This window comes from Heteronotia binoei, chromosome 16 (genome assembly GCF_032191835.1).
Source record: "Heteronotia binoei isolate CCM8104 ecotype False Entrance Well chromosome 16, APGP_CSIRO_Hbin_v1, whole genome shotgun sequence".
In the NCBI taxonomy this organism is placed as follows: Eukaryota; Metazoa; Chordata; class Lepidosauria; order Squamata; family Gekkonidae; genus Heteronotia; species Heteronotia binoei.
The window spans coordinates 18,564,372-18,582,740 of NC_083238.1; the positions used below are offsets into that span (position 1 = coordinate 18,564,372).

Sequence of the window (18,369 nt, forward strand, 5' to 3'; positions counted from 1 at the left end):
AATCAAAAAAAAAGATGCCTGCTGCTGCAAATGAACATGGAAGACAGCAATCATGTTTTGGGTGGAGTGAGTAGTTTTTCATGATGTATAATCCCAGGTGTGTGTTACCCTCCCAAAAAATCAGGGTAACAACCCTAAACAGCAATTTTTGTGTATATTTTTGGCTTGGGAATTTCAGAACAAACACTCCTAGAAACTACAGGACTCACAACTTTCATGGGCAGAAGTGCTTCGAATGTGTTGTTTTGTTCATAAATATGTGCTGATTTAATTGATTATAACGCATGTGGTCCTTCAGGTTTGTTAACTGGGTAACAGTGCTAACATCCAGCATTTGAAATGAATACTGGGATTTTCAAAATCCTGCTGCTTCTTGTACGGAATTCATTCCCTCTCCCAGCTGGTTTCACTTTTTCTCATGCCGTATTGCCTGCTGCTCCAGAGTCTATCCCAAATTTTAGAATCAGCTTTTTAAGGAGGGCAAAGACCTGCCAAAATGGGTTCAGAAAGGTCTTGTGGAAGTGCTTTCTATTCATGCAAGAGATCTTTGTGTCCAAGCGACAGTGTTTTGTTGTTGTTGTCATGGCAACTAGCCATTAATTGTGTTGTCAAACCAATTTGTCATCTTTGTTTTCATTTTTAAAATATGAATTATACACAGTCAATTTCCCTAGTTTGTTTCTCATTAGGTTACTCAGAGACAACCAAGATGCATGCATCTCATTGTTTTCCAACAGATACTCTCACACTTGAAAAATTATTACAATTTCTGTCTAAATGAATTCAACTGAAATTAAAATCAAGATAGACTAAAAAAAGGGAGAATCTTGCGCAGTTTGTTCCATTATCTGTATATATCTGCCCATCCCTACTAAGTTAAAGCAAATCTCATTTAAATCAAAGGCTTGGAGGAAAGCAGAGAAGCTAAAGTATGCTTACATCTTATTGAAATAGATGGAACATAGGTCTTCAAAATGTTCATATTCACTAAAATTTAGCCATTTGCATGTAGAAACAAATTTCTGTGCATATATCCCTAGCTGGATGAGAAAGTATGTGCAAATAAGTGCTATACTGTCTGCTGTTCTCTTTCTTTCAGAGCCAGAGCTTCTTGCATGGAAAAAGTAGCAGTTATGTTTGGGAAGATAAATGGTAGGGAGGACCTGACTCTGAACTTAGAGAGCAATCCTAACTAGGTCTATACAGAATCCTACTCAGGTCTTTTCAGTGGGGCTTACTCCCAGGAAAGTGTTCTTTGGGTTGCATTGTTAGTCCCCTGCCTGATATTGCTCCTTTGAATAAAAGTGTCGCATATACTTAGCCCTGAACAGATGTATATTTGGATTGGAGCCAGAGTTTTTCGTGGAATGAAAATTTAAATAGTCATATAAACGTCTTTTCTTTTCTAGGAAGATTGTCGTTTGCCCAATCATTGATGTGATCAGTGATGACACTTTTGAGTATATGGCTGGGTCAGACATGACCTATGGAGGATTTAACTGGAAACTTAACTTTCGTTGGTATCCTGTTCCCCAGAGAGAAATGGACAGAAGGAAAGGAGATAGAACACTGCCTGTAAGGTAAGATGTTTCATGATCTCAGGCTGGTTGTTGACGTATATATGGGATTGCATCCATAGCTCTGATTAAATTTATTTTAAAAGTACGCCTGCATAATATGTTGATTAGAATAAAAAAATGAACTTTTCATGCAGTAGTCCTTGGAATATATCAGAGCAGGGAAGATACCATGTATAATGGGGGAGGAGGGAATCTTTGAACAGTCTTCTTTCTTGTCTCCTCCAAAGTTTAAGACTGTCATGATGAAGATAAATTTTAACCATTACCTAAAAAGTATGGGGTTTGAGCCTACAAATTTACAGAGGTCTCCAGAAAATTTTAATTCATACGGGTGTTTGCAAGAAGTCGCCCATTTGTGGAAGGGAGCTTGAGAGTGTCTTCCACCTCCTTGCAGAGGCTGCTGCAACTTGTGGAACGATTCAGAGAGATAGTCTGCATGAAGAGCTGAGGTCTTCATTCCATGCAGGACGAGCGCTTTGATGCAGAAATTGACAAATATTAAGTTGGGTGTGCCTAGCCACTGGATCCTTGGATCCCTCCACCATTTATGTATATGGGGTAGGGAGTCCGTGCAGGTATCACATCACCTCCTCCTCATTTCGTTTTGCGAAACCTCCAAGGAAGACTGCAGAGGAAGGCAAATGGCAAACTACCTCTGCTCCTCACTTGCTTTGAAAGCCTCTTGCTGGGGTTACCATAAGTTGGCTGCAACTTGATGGTACTTTGCACACACAAACTATTAGTCAATTCCGAGCGTATTTATCAATACAACATTTTAGAGATGCTTAGCCTGTGTTTCGGAATACAAGAATGATTAAAAAAAATACTCTGTTTTGGGTTACACATTTTTTTTTTAATTTTCCTTTCCCATTAGTGAAGACAATGAGATTCTCTTTCGTTTGAAATAAAAGTCAAGATAAGTGGCCACTGTATGCCTGAGGAATAACAATCAGCTTTTCTAGTTGTCATGTAACGTTGTGGGATTGTTAGGGAGTTGAAACAATAGAAATATTAGCCTTTGTAGAGTTAGCTCAAATTTATGGCAAAGGTTAATTAAATCAGTGACTGCGTTGTAAAAGCCCTGTGGGTAATTGTCATCTAAGACAGCTGTACAAGAGAACTTGCAGCACAATTAATTCCTGAAAAGAGGAATTTGACAGATAGTTCCTTTATCATAACTGCGGAGAACAAAAGCTGTAGGATGCCTTTTAAAAATATTTTCAGTCTGTAACTAATAAAGCTTAAAGTTGCAAACAAAGATTCATGATTTAGTCGAAGCTTTGTTAAATCACACTATTCCAAGTTCACTGCCTATGCTGTTGATCACTGTTTGAATATCAAATTTCTCTTCATTTTAAGTTAACACTGAGCAAAAGAACGGCTACAATACCAAACCATTGACTTAAAAAGCTTCACTTAAGCCAGTGGCCCTCTAAAACAATCCTGGAAGATTGCAGCCTGCTTAATTTTATATTAAGACTTAGTTTTGTTTTGTATTTAAGTGGAAATAGAGAAAAAGCTACAAAATAGGGGGTGTACTGAGCTTTCTCTCTCTGCTTGGTGACTCTGGTTATAGCAGTCATACTTCTTCTGTGGGACAGAAGCCACACGTGGCTCTTTGACACGACACATCTGACGCTTCTAAGTAGTTTTCTATAGTGTGACTCCTACCCCGTGTTTCGGGAAAACGGACAAGGTCCTTGCCTGGTGGTTGGCAGGTAGTTCCTCTCTTGAAATAGCTGCTGGTGGAGGAATGGCTGTGGGCCTACCAACAGGGATGGATGTAAATGTGACCCCTTTGGATGATTGGTAGTTATAAATGTGGCTCTCCACGAGCAATTCAGTGAATCCCACTGGGATATAGTAAGACTCTGAAAGCACCTGAGAAGAGTGAAGGGAGACCCAGTGCTGGAGAAGAGATTCTCAGTTAATACCTAAGAATCCATCCCTCTGTTGATAAATTCTGCAAGCTAGGACTATACTCGACAATAAGGACCATTAACAGATTGAAAGGTTTCTGATTCAGGGCTTCTCGCCCCAGTGTAAAGTTATGTTATTTAAATGGGTGAACACTTCTCTTGGATCTTGGATAAAATATGACACTAAGGAGAATGTAGCGGGGGGAAATTGAATTACACATTTTTATGTAAAAGGAAATAATCATGGGTCCCTCAGTGTAATATTCCTTTTTATTCATTAATTATTAAGCTTTAATATAGAGATGAAATGATGTATTCTTGTGAATTTGGTTCTGGCAGCGCTGGCTGCTAATGAACAAAATAAACTGTTAAGAGTTTCTGTTGTGCTCTTTTGGTATGTTTAATATCTCAAATATTTTTTGAATCAAATGGACTAATAGTACCACTTCAGGTAGTTTGTAAGTATGAGCCTTGGAAACAATTTGATAAATGTGGATCTGTGCTTGATATGGGCTTCTAATGGTGAAATCAGATGGATGCTTTGTCCTCAGTGTTGAAGAATACCCTAAAACGAATGAATAACAGTAATTTGATTTCTCCTGTTGGAGTCCTTTGGTGGCCCACATGCATGCATTCATCTCTCTGACCGCTCAAAGCAGGCTGAAGTCTGCCATCCTTTCCTTCCTGCTGTCGTAAATCAGACTACTGCAGAACCGTTTAGCAGGGCAGTGTTTTGTGATGCTCATCGCCTTTAACTTAGTAGTTAGGCAGCATAAGTTTTCACCAACATAAGGTTTGGTAAAGTTTATTGCTTTGTTGTGGCAGAAAGAAGAGTGATTGTAGGAAAAGGGGAGTTTTGGACTACCTTGCGCATAAAGAAAACACAAATTTATTTCTCTCATAATGTATTTCTCTCATAATCACTCACCATGGTAATGGTTGTTAACAGTAGCACTTGGAAGTTGATTCATGCACTACACACCATTTTCACAGTATATAATGAATTGGCTGTTAAGTTTTATCTTATTGTAAAAATTCTTGAGTCATATTGCGATATGAAGTACGGTAATATATACCTTGTCACCTGCAGGAACTCCTTTAAAAAGATAATGTATCAAGGAGGTGTTAACCATAGGGTACCTGTCCTAGGTTCCATACTCAGAGGCCATCACTGCCCCTCCAACTGAAGAGCTATCTCTGTGCCTTGACCTGGATAGCCCAGGCAAACCTGATCTCATCAGATCTCAGAAGCTAAGCAGGTCCGACCCTGGAAAGTGCTTGGATGGGAGGCCTCCAAAGAATACCATGATGCAAAGGCAGACAATATCAAGCCACCTCTCTGTAAATGTCCTATCCTAAGTAGGGGGTCAGCAGAAGTCCACAGTGATTTCCAGGCAGGCATGCACACACCCAAATGGATTTTTTAAAGCCATCTTTGTGAGCAGGTTCATAGGTACCTGGGCTTCAGTAATGGGCTTCTTGTAGCAGAGGAATTATGTGATGGAAGAATCCCCTTCACTGCACAGGTATGCCACTGTAAAAGTTAGGCATTCCGTGCCTATATCTGATTTTGAATGGAAACATCATGTGCACAGTTAACTCCGAAGAGGGTCAAGTATGGTTTTCTTATGATTGGGAATTATTATGAAGTGCTGAATGTTGATAGTGGAAGTAGCCAGCCTATAAACCAGGATAGTGTGACAGTGATGTCAGAAAACTGGTTCACGTTGGTGTTCATTTCACACAAGCCACACAGATTTTGCCTTTCTGTATCTGTATTCTGTACATATGTCCCAGGGCTCAGGACAAGTGCCTTCCTGCTCAGTTGTCTTCTAACACTTGCTGTCTTTAGGAAAAACAGCAGCATGAACCTTCCCCACATTCTTTTGTCTTGGTAAACTCTCTTGGAATAGAAACGTTTCAAGAGAATGCGGCCTGCACTACTGAGAATCAATGAAGAATAGTGGTTTATATGTTAAATCCAGGTTCAAACCATCATTCAGCCATGAATCTGGTCTAGTTACTTTCTCTTCTCACAGGATTGTTGTGAAGGCAAAATGTGGGAGAGGAGAACCATATATGTCACCTTGAGTTCCTGGTAGGAAGGTTAAGGCAAAAAGTGCAATAGATGAATCAGGAAGTACATGCAAAGACAGACAATCAGACCAGGAACCTGCAAAGGGAGGTATGTATTCCATAAAATTGACCCTCTCAGAAGACACTGAGGCATTTGATACTCAAGACATAAGAACACGAGAAGAGCCCTGCTGGATCAGCCCAATGGTTCATCTAGTCCAGCATCCTATCTCACACAGTGGCCAACCATTTCCTCTGGATGGCCAATAACTGGGCATAGAGGGCAAGGCCTTCCCCTGATGTTGCCTCCTGGCTCTGGGTTTCATAGGATTAGTGCATCTGAATGTGGAGGTTGCCTCAGCCATTATGGCTAGTAGCCATTGATAGACCAAGAATGTATCTAAACCTCTTTTAAAGACTATAGCTAATCCCCTTTTTAAAGCTGTTTATTCTTGTGGTCACAGCTACATGCTGTGGCAGCAAATTCCACATTTTAATCACTATCTGTAGAAAGTAGTGTTTCCTTTTGTCAGTCCTGAACCTACTACACATAAATTGAATACCCTGGAGTTCTAGTATTTTGGGAGAGGGAGAAAAAATTGTCTTTGTCAACTCTTTCCACCCCACGCATAATTTTGTCAACATCTATTATGCTTGCCTTTAATTGTCTCTTTTCTAAACTGAAAAGTCCCACACTCTTTAGCCTTTCCTCATAGGGATGGTGCTCGAACCCCCTTATCATCTTCTTTGCCCTTCTCTGTACTTTTTTCAGCTCTTCAATGTTCTTTTGGAGATATGATGACCAGAGTGCCTTCCCTAACTTGCGGAATACATGCTATTTGGGCTGCAATTACCATGATTTTTTTTTAATAGCTTCCAAGCATCCTCTAGGGATTTGACTGTTTCCCCTTAAGCTTTCTTTTTACTATTGCCCTCATTTTTGTAAAGTTTCTTCTTCTGAAATCAGTGTTACAGCTTGAACTGTAGGGGTAACTTTCCATTGTCCTGAATGTTGAACTTAATAGTATCGTGGTCACTGTTCCTAGCTGGTATAACAACGTCTACGTATCTCACCAGGTCTTGAGACCCACTCAGAATCAAGTCCAAGATCATTACCCCTCTGGTTGGCTCTGAGAACGACTGTTGCAGTGCACAGTCATTTCTGATGTCTAGGGATCTCATTTCTATGGCATGACTCGAGCATATGTTTAGCTAGTCAGTGTGAGAGTAGTTAGAAGTCTTCTAGTATAATAACATCATCTGCTTTAGTCACCTCCTTTATTTCCTTCTCCAGCTCAAGATCTGCCTCAAGGGTTTGATCTGGTGGGTGACAGTACACTCCTCCCCCTTTTAAGTAACGCTCAGGGCCCAGTATCATCACCCATGTTGCTTCTATTGAGAAGTAATTGCCTTGATAGTTTCTAACTTCTTGCATTCTGTGCCCTCTTTGATGTACAATGCCACACCACCAACTTGTCCCTCCCTGTCCTGCTTGTAGAGCTTATATCCAGGAGTGACTGTATCTCACTGATTTCCCCCTTTCTACCATGTTTCTGAGATACATACTATATTTAAATTGGTACTGAACACCAAGCACTCCAGTTCCTCCATTTTAGCTCAAAAGAAGAAGATGATATTGGATTTATATCCCGCCCTCCACTCCAAAGAGTCTCAGAGCGGCTCACAATCTCCTTTCCCTTCCTCCCCCACAACAAACACCCTGTGAGATGGGTGGGGCTGAGAGGGCTCTCACAGCAGCTTCCCTTTCAAGGACAACCTCTGCCAGAGCTATGGCTGACCCAAGGCCATTCCAGCAGGTGCAAGTGGAGGAGTGGGGAATCAAACCCGGTTCTCCCATATAAGAGTCCTCCCCCACAACAGACACCCTGTGAGGTGGGTGGGGCTGGAGAGGGCTCTCACAGCAGCTTCCCTTTCAAGGACAACCTCTGCCAGAGCTATGGCTGACCCAAGGCCATGCCAGCAGGTGCAAGTGGAGGAGTGGGGAATCAAACCCGGTTCTCCCAGATAAGAGTCCGCACACTTAACCACTACACCAAACTGGCTCTCCAGTAGTCAGAGACTACTAGCATTGGCATATGGACACATATAATGTGTTTCCCTCTCCAGTTTTGTGTAGTGATTCAGTGTGTGGACTCTTATCTGGGAGAACCAGTTTTTATTTCCCCACTCCTCCATTTACAGCTGCTGGAATGGCCTTGGGTCAGCCATAGCTCTCACAAGAGTTGTCCTTGAAAGGACAGCTTCTGGGAGAGCACTTTCAGCCCCACCCACCTCAGAGGGTGTCCGTTGTGGGGGAGGAAGATAAAGGAGATGGTGGGCCAGTCTGAGACTCTGAGATTCAGAGTGGAGGGCGGGATATAAATCTAGTATCATCATCAGTAACCCTCACCCCCCTAATCACCAAACATGGCCCTCGTTCACCATACTCTTTTCACTCCCGAGTTCTGTTACAGTCCTAGCAGGATTACCCTAAGTGTTTACACAATCATTCCAAAGGCTCTCCATGTCCTGTCAGCTTTCTCCCCAGGATTAATTAAAAAGCTGCTGTTCCATCTTTTTGATATTATTCGCCAGCAACCTGGTTCCCTTTTGGTTCGGGTCTGGCTTGTTCCAGAATGTTCCTTAATGCCTAACAAATCTAACCCATCCTCCCAGCACCATTTTCTCATCCGTGCATGGAGATCTCATCCATGCATGGAGATTTGCACATCTAGCTGGCCCTGCACATGGGACTGGCAGCACATCTGAGAATGCTGCCTTCAAGGTCTTGGCCTTTAACTTTCTGCCTAGTAACGTACGTTTTTCCTTCATAACCATACAACTACATTTCCCAATGTCATTGGTACCAACATGCGCCATAACTGCCGACTACTCTTTAGCACTATCTAGACAATGCATGATGTCCTCAACTTTCTCACCAGTCAGGCAAATCATTATGAGGTAAAAATACCTGTCCGAGACACCATTCTCTGTATTTCTAATAAACAAAACACCCACTACTAGAAGCCCACCTCTCCCCAGCCCCCCAGAGGTATACTCAATATGAAAGGATGTTGGTCCATCATCCAAGGAAGGGGTCTCTCTAAAAGATCACATCTGTTCTTTTCAAATTGATGCCCTCTAACCTCAAAACTCCCACTCTCCACAAGAGCAGAAGAGCTGTCACCACAGAAATGGGACTGTTCTGGTAAGTCCCTAAGGGTCTCTTCCCCAAACCTCACTCTGTGCCTCAGCTTTTTCAGGTCAACAACTCTAGCCTCAAATGAATGAATCTGCTTCCTGAGAGCCACAAGCTCCATGCAGCAAGCACACATCCACAATTTTCACCCACTGGGTCGACAATTGTACGTGTACTGCACTCTCTAAAATGCTGGATAGCCCATGCTCACCTGCTGGCTTTCTACCTTCATAACTGGTTAGTGGTTTAAAGGTATTAGAATGATGCAGAGTCCTCAGGCTTGATCTCCAGGTTAAGAGCCACAGGCCAAGAGCCTTTTGACTCTCACCCTTTGGCTTGCGCCAAAGGTTTATGCCTCTGCCTAAGAGGAGCCTTAACTGTTCAGAGGCTAGCAGTCCCGATAACCCAGCAGCAACAGTAGAGGGTGGAGCTGTTGGTCAGCTTCACACAAACAGACCTTGCTTGATGAACAACAGACCAAACAAAAGACCCAAACAGACTCAGACAAAAACACCACTGTCCAGCAGGCTGCAAGCACCTACTCACCCTCAAACTCTGTCCTCTCTCAAAGCCACTTCAGCTAATGCTCCTCAGTAGTTTATCAATTTAGAAAAGGCAAAAAAACAAAAATCCTCTCACCTTCTCAGCAGCTCTTTCTTGGATTTTTTTTTTCTCCGAAAAGACCTGGCTCAGTTCATGTCTCTCTCAAAGTTTGAATTTTGAGACACCCCCCCCCCCTTAAACAACTAAACTACTCCTAGGAGTATACATTATTACAGGGAGTCACTCTACTGAGAAGAGCATGTTAAGCAGCATATGTTCATATCACAATGAATTAATGTGTTATGTGGTGTTTTGTTGGTGTGGTGTTCATGACACAGCATTCACTGTAAAGCTCCCCCCCCAAAACTGACACATTGAGCTGCTCCCCCCCCCCCCCCCACCGACACTGGCCTTGGGTCATTCCTTGGGTCTCCGTTTACCATAAATTTTTGGTTGTGCTATCTTTAACTGTGCCAACTTTTATACATATTTAATAAGGCAAAAATTATAGTAATCTTTTTTTGTCTGGATTTCTTTTCGTTAATTTCTATTCTGTTATCTTAACTGCAATCCTAAACTCTTTTGAAGTTGGTAGGTTTTTGTTTATATCAATATACTTAGGTAGCAGTGCTATTCCCCCCCCCCCCCCCCGGCAGCTGGCTTATGAGGTGGAATCAGTTTCTTCTCCTCCTCTGAAAAAGATATTTATTTTATTGCACATATACTTCACCCTACCCCACAAACAGGCTCAGAGTGACTTACAACAAGATCAACAGCAGAACATTTAAAACAGTAAAACAATAATCAAATTAAAAATGCATAATTTAAGATAGCAGAACAAGATGGCAGAACAAATTCACAAAATTCCTAGAAGCTATTGTGTGTATGCCCAATGGAACAGGTGTTTGGGAATCAAATGAAAAACACAATTTGTAAGATGGAATATGGAGGAGAAAGTGAAGCTGGGGAGGCCATACCCAGGCACAGGCACACACTGCCTCGATCAAAGGCCTGGTTGAATAATAAGATACCTTATTTGCAAAACGTTTTATACTGAACTTGAGTGATCCAAAAATAATACACTTACTTACTTTACTTACTTTATTTGATTTATATCCCGCCCTCCCTGCCGAAGCAGGCTCACAACAAACAATTAAAATTCCACAACAATTAGGGTTGCCAAGTCCAATTCAAGAAATATCTGGGGACTTTGGGGGTGGAGCCAGGAGACTTTGGGGGTGGAGCCAGGAACAAGGGTATGACAAGCATAATTGAACTCCAAGAGAGTTCTGGCCATCACATTTAAAGGGACAGCACACCTTTTTAAATGTCTTCCTTCCATAGGAAATAATGAAAGATAGGGGCACCTTCTTTTGTGGCTCATAGAATTGGACCCCCTGGTCCAATTGTTTTGAAACTTGGGGGGTACTTTGGGGAGAGGCACTAGATACTATACTGAAAATTTGGTGCCTCTACCTCAAAATACAGCTCCCCCAGAGCCACCAAAACCTCCAGATCAATTCCCCATTATACTCTATGAGAAGCGATCTCCACATAAGGAATAATGAAGATGTTTCCCTCTCCTCCCCCCCGCCTGGTTTCTGGTGAATCTGGCCTCTCTACTCACAAGTTGCTGCCAGCTTCTTTATAGCAACACAGACACACCAGAGTTGAAGCCTTTCAATCGGAGACTGAAGCCTCCAGAGGTAGAAAGGCACATGATCCTCTGGGGGCGGGGCTTTCCCCTCTGGCCAGCTGACTGAGCACGAGAAGCAGCCTCGGAAAGTGGAAGAACCTAACTGGGAAACTCAATGGGGAAGAGTGGAACTAAAATTGGTGACGTTCCCCCCCCCCCGCCCCGCTTCCGGATTTTTGGAGAGCGGGGGAGGAGGCTGCAAAGACGGGGGTCCCCCGCCAGGGCGGGGGGCTTGGGAAGCCTAACAACAATATAGACAACTTCTACAAATTTTTGATCAGACATTTTCTGCACCACAATGTTCTGGTTGTTTCCTGGTGAGTTGAATCCCCAGTGGATACTCTGATGTTTCAACACCCCTTCTGCAAAAGGTCATTTCTTTGGTAGTATTTAATTTTCAATTTGGATCTGACCCGCCATATGTATTCCACACTTCTTTTTAAAAAGGGGGTGTGCAACTGTTTCGTCATGTACTTTGTCAGCGATAGAACCTCCTCTATTTATTATGTAATTTTTTTGCAAATGTACAGTAATGTTATAGTATCATTACACTGTCCAACAATGGCTGAATGTAGAATGAAGGAATGCTAACTGTTGATTGGCCATTAGGATTCCCGCTATGAGTTGGGCGTGTGGAGGTCCATTTAAGCTTTAAATACACAGCTTGCCATGAGGAACCTCCATTTTGATCTGTGATTTTGGTTTAAAGTATTGGCAGAAGTCTGAATTCTAGGCAGTGCATTGGAAAGCTGTTGTGATGTTGCAATTCTCTAGTCTGCACTTAGTGACCATGCATGCCCAAGAATCATAGGGAACAGCATGGTTGCTGCTGTTTTAAAGGTACTCCACTCCTCCTTATTTGCCAACTAATAAAATGGCAAGCAAAGATTCCTACAAAATCCTAAGGAAAATAGTATTCCATTCACGATCGTTAAACTGCATATATCAATACATGACATCATTATTATTCCATCCATTTAATGCTTAAACGTATGCAAAATGGAGGTATTGCACATGTTTAGTTTCAATAATTATCAAATTAATTATAGAATTCCATTGTCGAGGGCAGTTTTGGTCATCTTGTACTTGGTTTATTTCTTCGTTTCCCACCACTTTTATTCCCCTATCGCTCTCTGTGTGTTTTCAGTGACAGGTCAGTATTTTTTTTTCAAATGTTTAAAATACTAAACAGTCACTGAAATCACACAGAGAGCAACAGGGAAATAGAAGTGGTAGGAACTTCTTGGATGGGCAATTGCACAAGGAAAGCTACATTGAACTTCACTGCTCATTTTGTCCCAGCATTTTAACACAGCAATATTATTACGTTTTTTAAAAAAAATCGATGTCATAATGCAATTAAAATTATGCTTTAAAAAACAGACAGAGATTGTGGGGGGGTTAGCCTTCTTTCTCTTCCCACTGTAGGCCCCTTTGGTCCCTGAGAATCTGTTCCTGAAGGCTGTGGAGCCTGAGGGGGAGGGGGACTGCAACCAGAAGTGGAAAATGACAACCCCCCCCCCCCCCCCCCGCCACACACACATCTTTTGTGTTAGTCAAGCAAGAACTTGTGCAAGATGTGGAAGCATGCTTTCTGCCAACGCCCCCATCCGGCTGCAGTTCTCTGTGCTGCATCCCATACCATTGCAGAGGGCCTGACCCTAAATCAGGGGTCTCCAGTGTGATGCCTGCGGGCACCATGGTGTCAGTTAACACCTGTCCTGGAGCCTACCAAGTGTTTTTAGAAAGTAGGCTGGTCCACGTGGGGCTTTTGCCCAGCAGGGCTTCTTATTAGCCATTGGAAGTTTTATTGGTTGCTGTGCAATTTTTTTTTTTTTTTACAATATTGCTTTGGCAGCAGCTGCCACCACAGCACAGGGATCTTCATTTTGTGACAGAAGAGAAACTATGACCGTTTTCGCACACAGCTTACCACGCAGTCACGTTCCTGTTCTCTCCGCAGCGTCCGTCAGATTTCCCGTTATCTGTGCCGGAGTTACAGGAAGTGCCGCAGCTTTTGTATAGCAAACTTAAACTGGGTTTTAGTGGCTTATGTTTGCTACGCCAAAGCCGCGTGACTTCCTGTAACTTCGGTGCAGATAATGGGAAATCTGACGGACGCTGCGGAGAGAACAGGAATGTGACCCCATGGTAAGCTGTGTGCGAAAACGGTCTTTGTCAATCATTTTGTGGCTAGCTCGAGTTTCTGTGACTTTCATTTTGTGGCTGTGCCCACCACCCAAACATGAGAGTCAGCTAGGTGTAGTGATTAAGTGCATGGACTCTTATCTGGGAGAATCGAGTTTGATTCCCCACTCCTCCACTCCCAGCTGCTGGAATGGCCTTGGGTCAACCATAGCTCCTGCAGCTGCTGTAAGAACCCTCTCAGCCCCACCCACCTCACTGGGTGTCTGTTGTGGGTGGGGGGGGGGAAGATAAAGGAGATTGTAACTGCTCTGTGACTCTGAGATTCAGAGTATAGGGTAGGATATAAATCGAATATCTTCACCCTGTGTCAGAATTCCAAAAGCTTGCCCAGACCCCAAAAGGTACTTGTGCCCTAAAGAGTCACATCTTAGGAGAGCATAGAGTCTGCCGTGAAAACGTTGTGAAAGCAACGTCACCCCAGAGTCAGAAACGACTGGTGCTTGCTCAGGGGACTGACTTTACCTTTTTTTTAGGGCTATAGTAAGAGCAGGAAGACAGCAGAAATATCTTGCATGAACTCTGTGTGATTTTAGTTCGCTAGGATCCAACCCAGGGGGAAATGTACTCCTGAAATTTTTGTCTGAGAATAACAGTTTAAAATAAAGCTAATAATTAATTCACTCAAATAAATTAATTCTCTCGGTGTGTTTCCATTGTTCTGTTAGTGTGTAGATACTGCAAGTAAAGTTTTCTTAGCTAAAGGGAGAGAAAACACACATTGCCATTTTAATACTAAAAAGTGGATTGAATATTTGGTTTCAGTTTCTACCTACTTTTTAATTGAATGAGGTGCTACAAACATTCAGTAGTGCCCGGACTTAAATCATCATATAGTTGAGAAACATCCAATATGTATCAAATATATAATGTATACACTTTGATAAATCAATGCAAAATAATCAATAAAAATTACATTACTAAGGCAGGTTAGTGCTTTCTCAGCTGTTTGCTTGTGCACTCTTAAGTGAAGGTTTATGGCACCCCATAGAATTTAATCAAATCACTTGCCAGGGAAGGGGGGATCGGTTCTTCATTTTAATGTCTCCATGATGGCGGTTTTAAATGTGAATCCAATAAATTTATTGCTGCATATACTTTTCTAACCAGATTTTAAAGAAATTAAGCTAGATTTAATTATTTTTTTTTTAGAATAATGGATATTTGTAGTCAATGAAACGTTGACACTTGCATAGAAACACCCAGTAACTAGATTTGCCTTTTCTATGGAACTCTGTGAAGATATTGCAGTGCGAAAGACATCAAATGCTTCCAGCTTGTATTTAGATTATGTTTCTAGATGTGGATAGCAATATTCCGTTTACTAATCAATGTGAGGTATAGCATTTAAGGCAAAAGAGGACAGAGGGAATGATTTTCAAAAAGAAATCTGAAGCGCATGCATGACTTGGCCAGGTATGAGATTTTTGCTCTGGACAAACATGGGGCAAAAGGAGTATACACTTTCAGTTTATCATAAATAGATTGTGATTATGTCTGAAACGTCTGGGGGATGTGTGCTTATAGTATCACTTATTAAATTCCACACAAAATCTTTCAAAAGGTTCTTTTCTTTGTTTTTGTATTTGTTTTTTGTTTTTCTTTTTGTTTTCAACTAGGACCCCTACTATGGCTGGTGGCCTATTTTCTATTGACAGAAACTACTTTGAAGAGATAGGAACTTACGATGCAGGAATGGATATCTGGGGTGGAGAGAATCTTGAAATGTCTTTTAGGGTAATTCACCATTTTACTTCCTTTTCTGATAACTGGCATGGTTATTCTATAAAAATGTTGACTCTTACAGTGGGTTCATTTTGTTCATTTTATGTAATATGCAAGTTGTAGTTTGGTCATTCCCCCCCCCCCTCCGTTGCTTTCAGCATTCTACAATGTTTTAGAAACTTTTAGTACTTAAAAATATCATTGAGTTATGTTTAAATTGATTTGCTCACTCAAATAATGAAAGTGAACATATGAACATATGAAGCTGCCTTCTACTGAATCAGACCTTTGGTCCATCAAAGTCAATATTGTCTTCTCAGACTGGCAGCGGCTCTCCAGGGTCTCAAGTTAAGGTTTTTCGCACCTATTTGCCTGGACCCTTTTTTTGGAGATGCCAGGGATTGAACCTGGGACCTTCTGCTTACCAAGCAGATGCTCTACCACTGAGCCACAGTGCCTCCCCCTAAGTGACAATTGATATGAATGAACAGTTAATCTACATCATGGAAATCCATCATGCATCATCAGTAGGGGCTTCCAAACATCTTTGTCATGAATTCAGAAGCTATTAATGGGATTTCTTTTCTTGTGCTCCATTTGAGATTATGACCAGATGTGATTCATGCCCTGGTGTATGCCAACTTTATTTATTTCTAATTTAGATTTATATATCACTCTTCTCTGCATTCAGAGCTCAGAACGGTTAACAGAACTAACAAATCCAGAAGTTAAAATAGTTAAAATAACATCAGAACGGTTAACAGAACGGTTAACAGAACTAACAAATCCAGAAGTTGAAATAGTTAAAATAACATCAGATGGTGCCAAAGTAAACATACAATATGCATTTGTTGTTGTTCAGCAGCACAGTGCATTGCTGCCTTGAAATAAGCAGAGCGGGGGGAGGGGAAGGAAGTGCCAGGTATGATAGTACCCATTGTCGTCCTCTAGGTGGCAAGCTAGACTTGTTTTTAAGGCAAGAGACATTTCAGAGGTGGCTTGCCATTGCCTGCCTCTGTGTCACAACCTTGGTAGTTCCTTGGAGGTCACTCTTCCAAATACTAGCCAAGGCCGATCCTGATTAGATTCTGAGATCTGACAAGACTGGGCTAGCCTGGGCTATCCAAGTCAGGACTGTACAACCTCATAAGTGCGGAACAGCCTTGCCATGCATGTATCTACATGTGTTTGCCCAGTTCTCCTAAAAGGACATGGATGGATTATGGAGACTGAGTATACATATGTTACACATGATGGGGGAGGTAACCAATCTATGCTCACATTGATAATGCTGTAATTGCCGGAGCAATTTTGGAAAGGAATAGTTGGGTCATGGTTTTTATCATAGCTTCCTTTTGAAGAAAATACTGTAAATGTGTCTTTCCCCCCACTGTATTTAAGATTAGAATTCAGTAGAATTTATGGCAATCGACATGACCTCAGTCTAGAGCAAGGGTGGCCAAACTTGCTTAACAGATGTCAGATGTTTGAGAGCTGCAAACTTGCTTAACAAATGTCAGATGTTTGAGAGCTGCAAGACATGAACGTCAGGTGTTTGAGGGAAGGAAGGAAAATAGATTGGGGAGGGAGAAGTGGAAGGAAAGCAACTTTAACTTGACATGTGTTCTCCAAGCTGTCTGCTGGCTTGGCTTGGATAAGTGATTTAAAGAGACAAAGGCCTTCTCCAAGCCAGCCAATGGGGCAGTGGGGCCTTCGAGAGCCACACAATATATGTGAAAGAGCCACATGTGGCTTCTGAGCAGTTTGGCCACCCCTGGTTTAGAGAAACATAAAATCAGGGTTTTTTTTCCCATAGTGAACTTTCATATTGTTGGAAAATGGATTAGCCAGGACCCTTTTTGTAGCAGGAACTCCTTTGCATATTAAGTCACATACCCCTGATGTAGCCAATCCTCCAAGAGTTTACAGGGCTTATTACAGGGCCTACTGTAAGTTATTGGAGGATTGGCTACATCAGGAGTGTGTAGCCTACTATGCAAAGGAGTTCCTGCTACAAAAAAAAAGCCTTTATCCCACTCTTCTTCTAAAGGGCTTAGGGCGGTATACATCATTCTCCCCTTCTCAGCTTCATCCTCATAAGAACATAAGAGAAAATATGTTGGATCAGGCCAGTGGCCCATCGAGTCCAACGCTCTGTCACACAGTGGCCAAAAACCTCATAGCAAATTGTGAGGTAGCTTAACCTGAAAAATGACTGGTTACTTAGTAATTTTCCTGGCAGAGAGGGGATTTGAACCTGGGTTTGCCAGATCCATGTCCATCTCACTATTTAATACAATACATGGTCTCTCAGTTTTCTTATTGAGTGCTACAACTTGACAGGTTGTGTTAGTTTTGTGTCTTTGTGCTTTGTCCTCTCTGATTGCCCTAATACAACCTGTGGTAGAATATTATCCAAGCATCTCAAATGACACATTTGCATATGGACACAAGAGAGTGTATTCCAGCGTAGTTTTAATTTCCAGGAGTCCATAAACCAGGTACTGTGGGAATTACTGATGTTTGTAGTGTTTCTTATTCTGCCCTAATACACCTAATAACAATACTGAGAGCTCTACAAATGCATTTTCTTACTAGCTCAGCACTGGTGTGTGTGGGGGCGGGGGACACCTCTTCTCTGCTTCCTTGAATTCAAAGGTGGACAGATGTCTCATTTCTGCCAATCCTCTGGCGAACGTGGAGCAGATAAAGGGCAGGGCAGTGGTTATCGTCATATTGTAGATTGCTTTGGGTTATGCTCAAAATTGTCATGAGAAATTGAATGCCTTCAGAATAGTGTCACTTGGCACGCTGCTCTTTTCTCTCAAAGGTCAAGCAAGGTCTTGCCTGGTATAAGAATTCCTTCCAGCCACTTCTGACTAGGGTTGCCAGGCCTGACTCTCAAAATATCTGGGGACTTTGGGGGTGGAGCCAGGAACAAGGGTGTGACAAGCACAATTGAACTCCAAAGGGGCTTCTGGCAATCACATTTGAAGGGACTGCATGCCTTTTAAATGCCTTCTCTCCATTTGGAAATAATGAAGGATTGGGGCACCTTCTTTTGGGGCTCATAGAATTGGACTCCCTGGTCCAGTCTTTTTGAAACGTGGGGAGTGTTTTGAGGAGAGCCACTGAATGCTATGCTGAAAATTTGGTGCCTCTACCTCAAAAAAACAGCCCCCCCAGAGTCCCAGTTACCCATGGATCAGTTCTCCATTATACCCTATGGGAATTGGTCTCCATAGGGAATAATGCAGTGCCCAGCAGACAGTCAGTCCTAAGGGAAATCAATCCAGACTGTTCCCTGGAAGGTCAGATGCTGAAGCTGAAGCTCAAATACTTTGGCCACCAAATGAGAAGGGAGCACTCACTGGAGAAGATCCTGATGCTGGGAAAGACAGAGGGCAAAAGAAGAAGGAGATGACA

At 42.2% G+C, this 18,369-nt stretch overlaps 1 protein-coding gene across 2 annotated transcripts in view; it reads left to right on the plus strand.

Moving 5' to 3' along the window:
• GALNT13 (polypeptide N-acetylgalactosaminyltransferase 13) overlaps positions 1-18,369 on the plus strand; it is a 370,357-nt gene that overhangs the window by 176,920 nt on the left and 175,068 nt on the right. For both annotated transcript variants that reach the window (XM_060257257.1, XM_060257256.1), the window contains exons 6-7: positions 1,410-1,580; positions 14,838-14,955. In XM_060257257.1, coding sequence (XP_060113240.1) covers positions 1,410-1,580; positions 14,838-14,955 — 289 coding nt within the window. The remainder of the gene's footprint in view (positions 1-1,409; positions 1,581-14,837; positions 14,956-18,369) is intronic.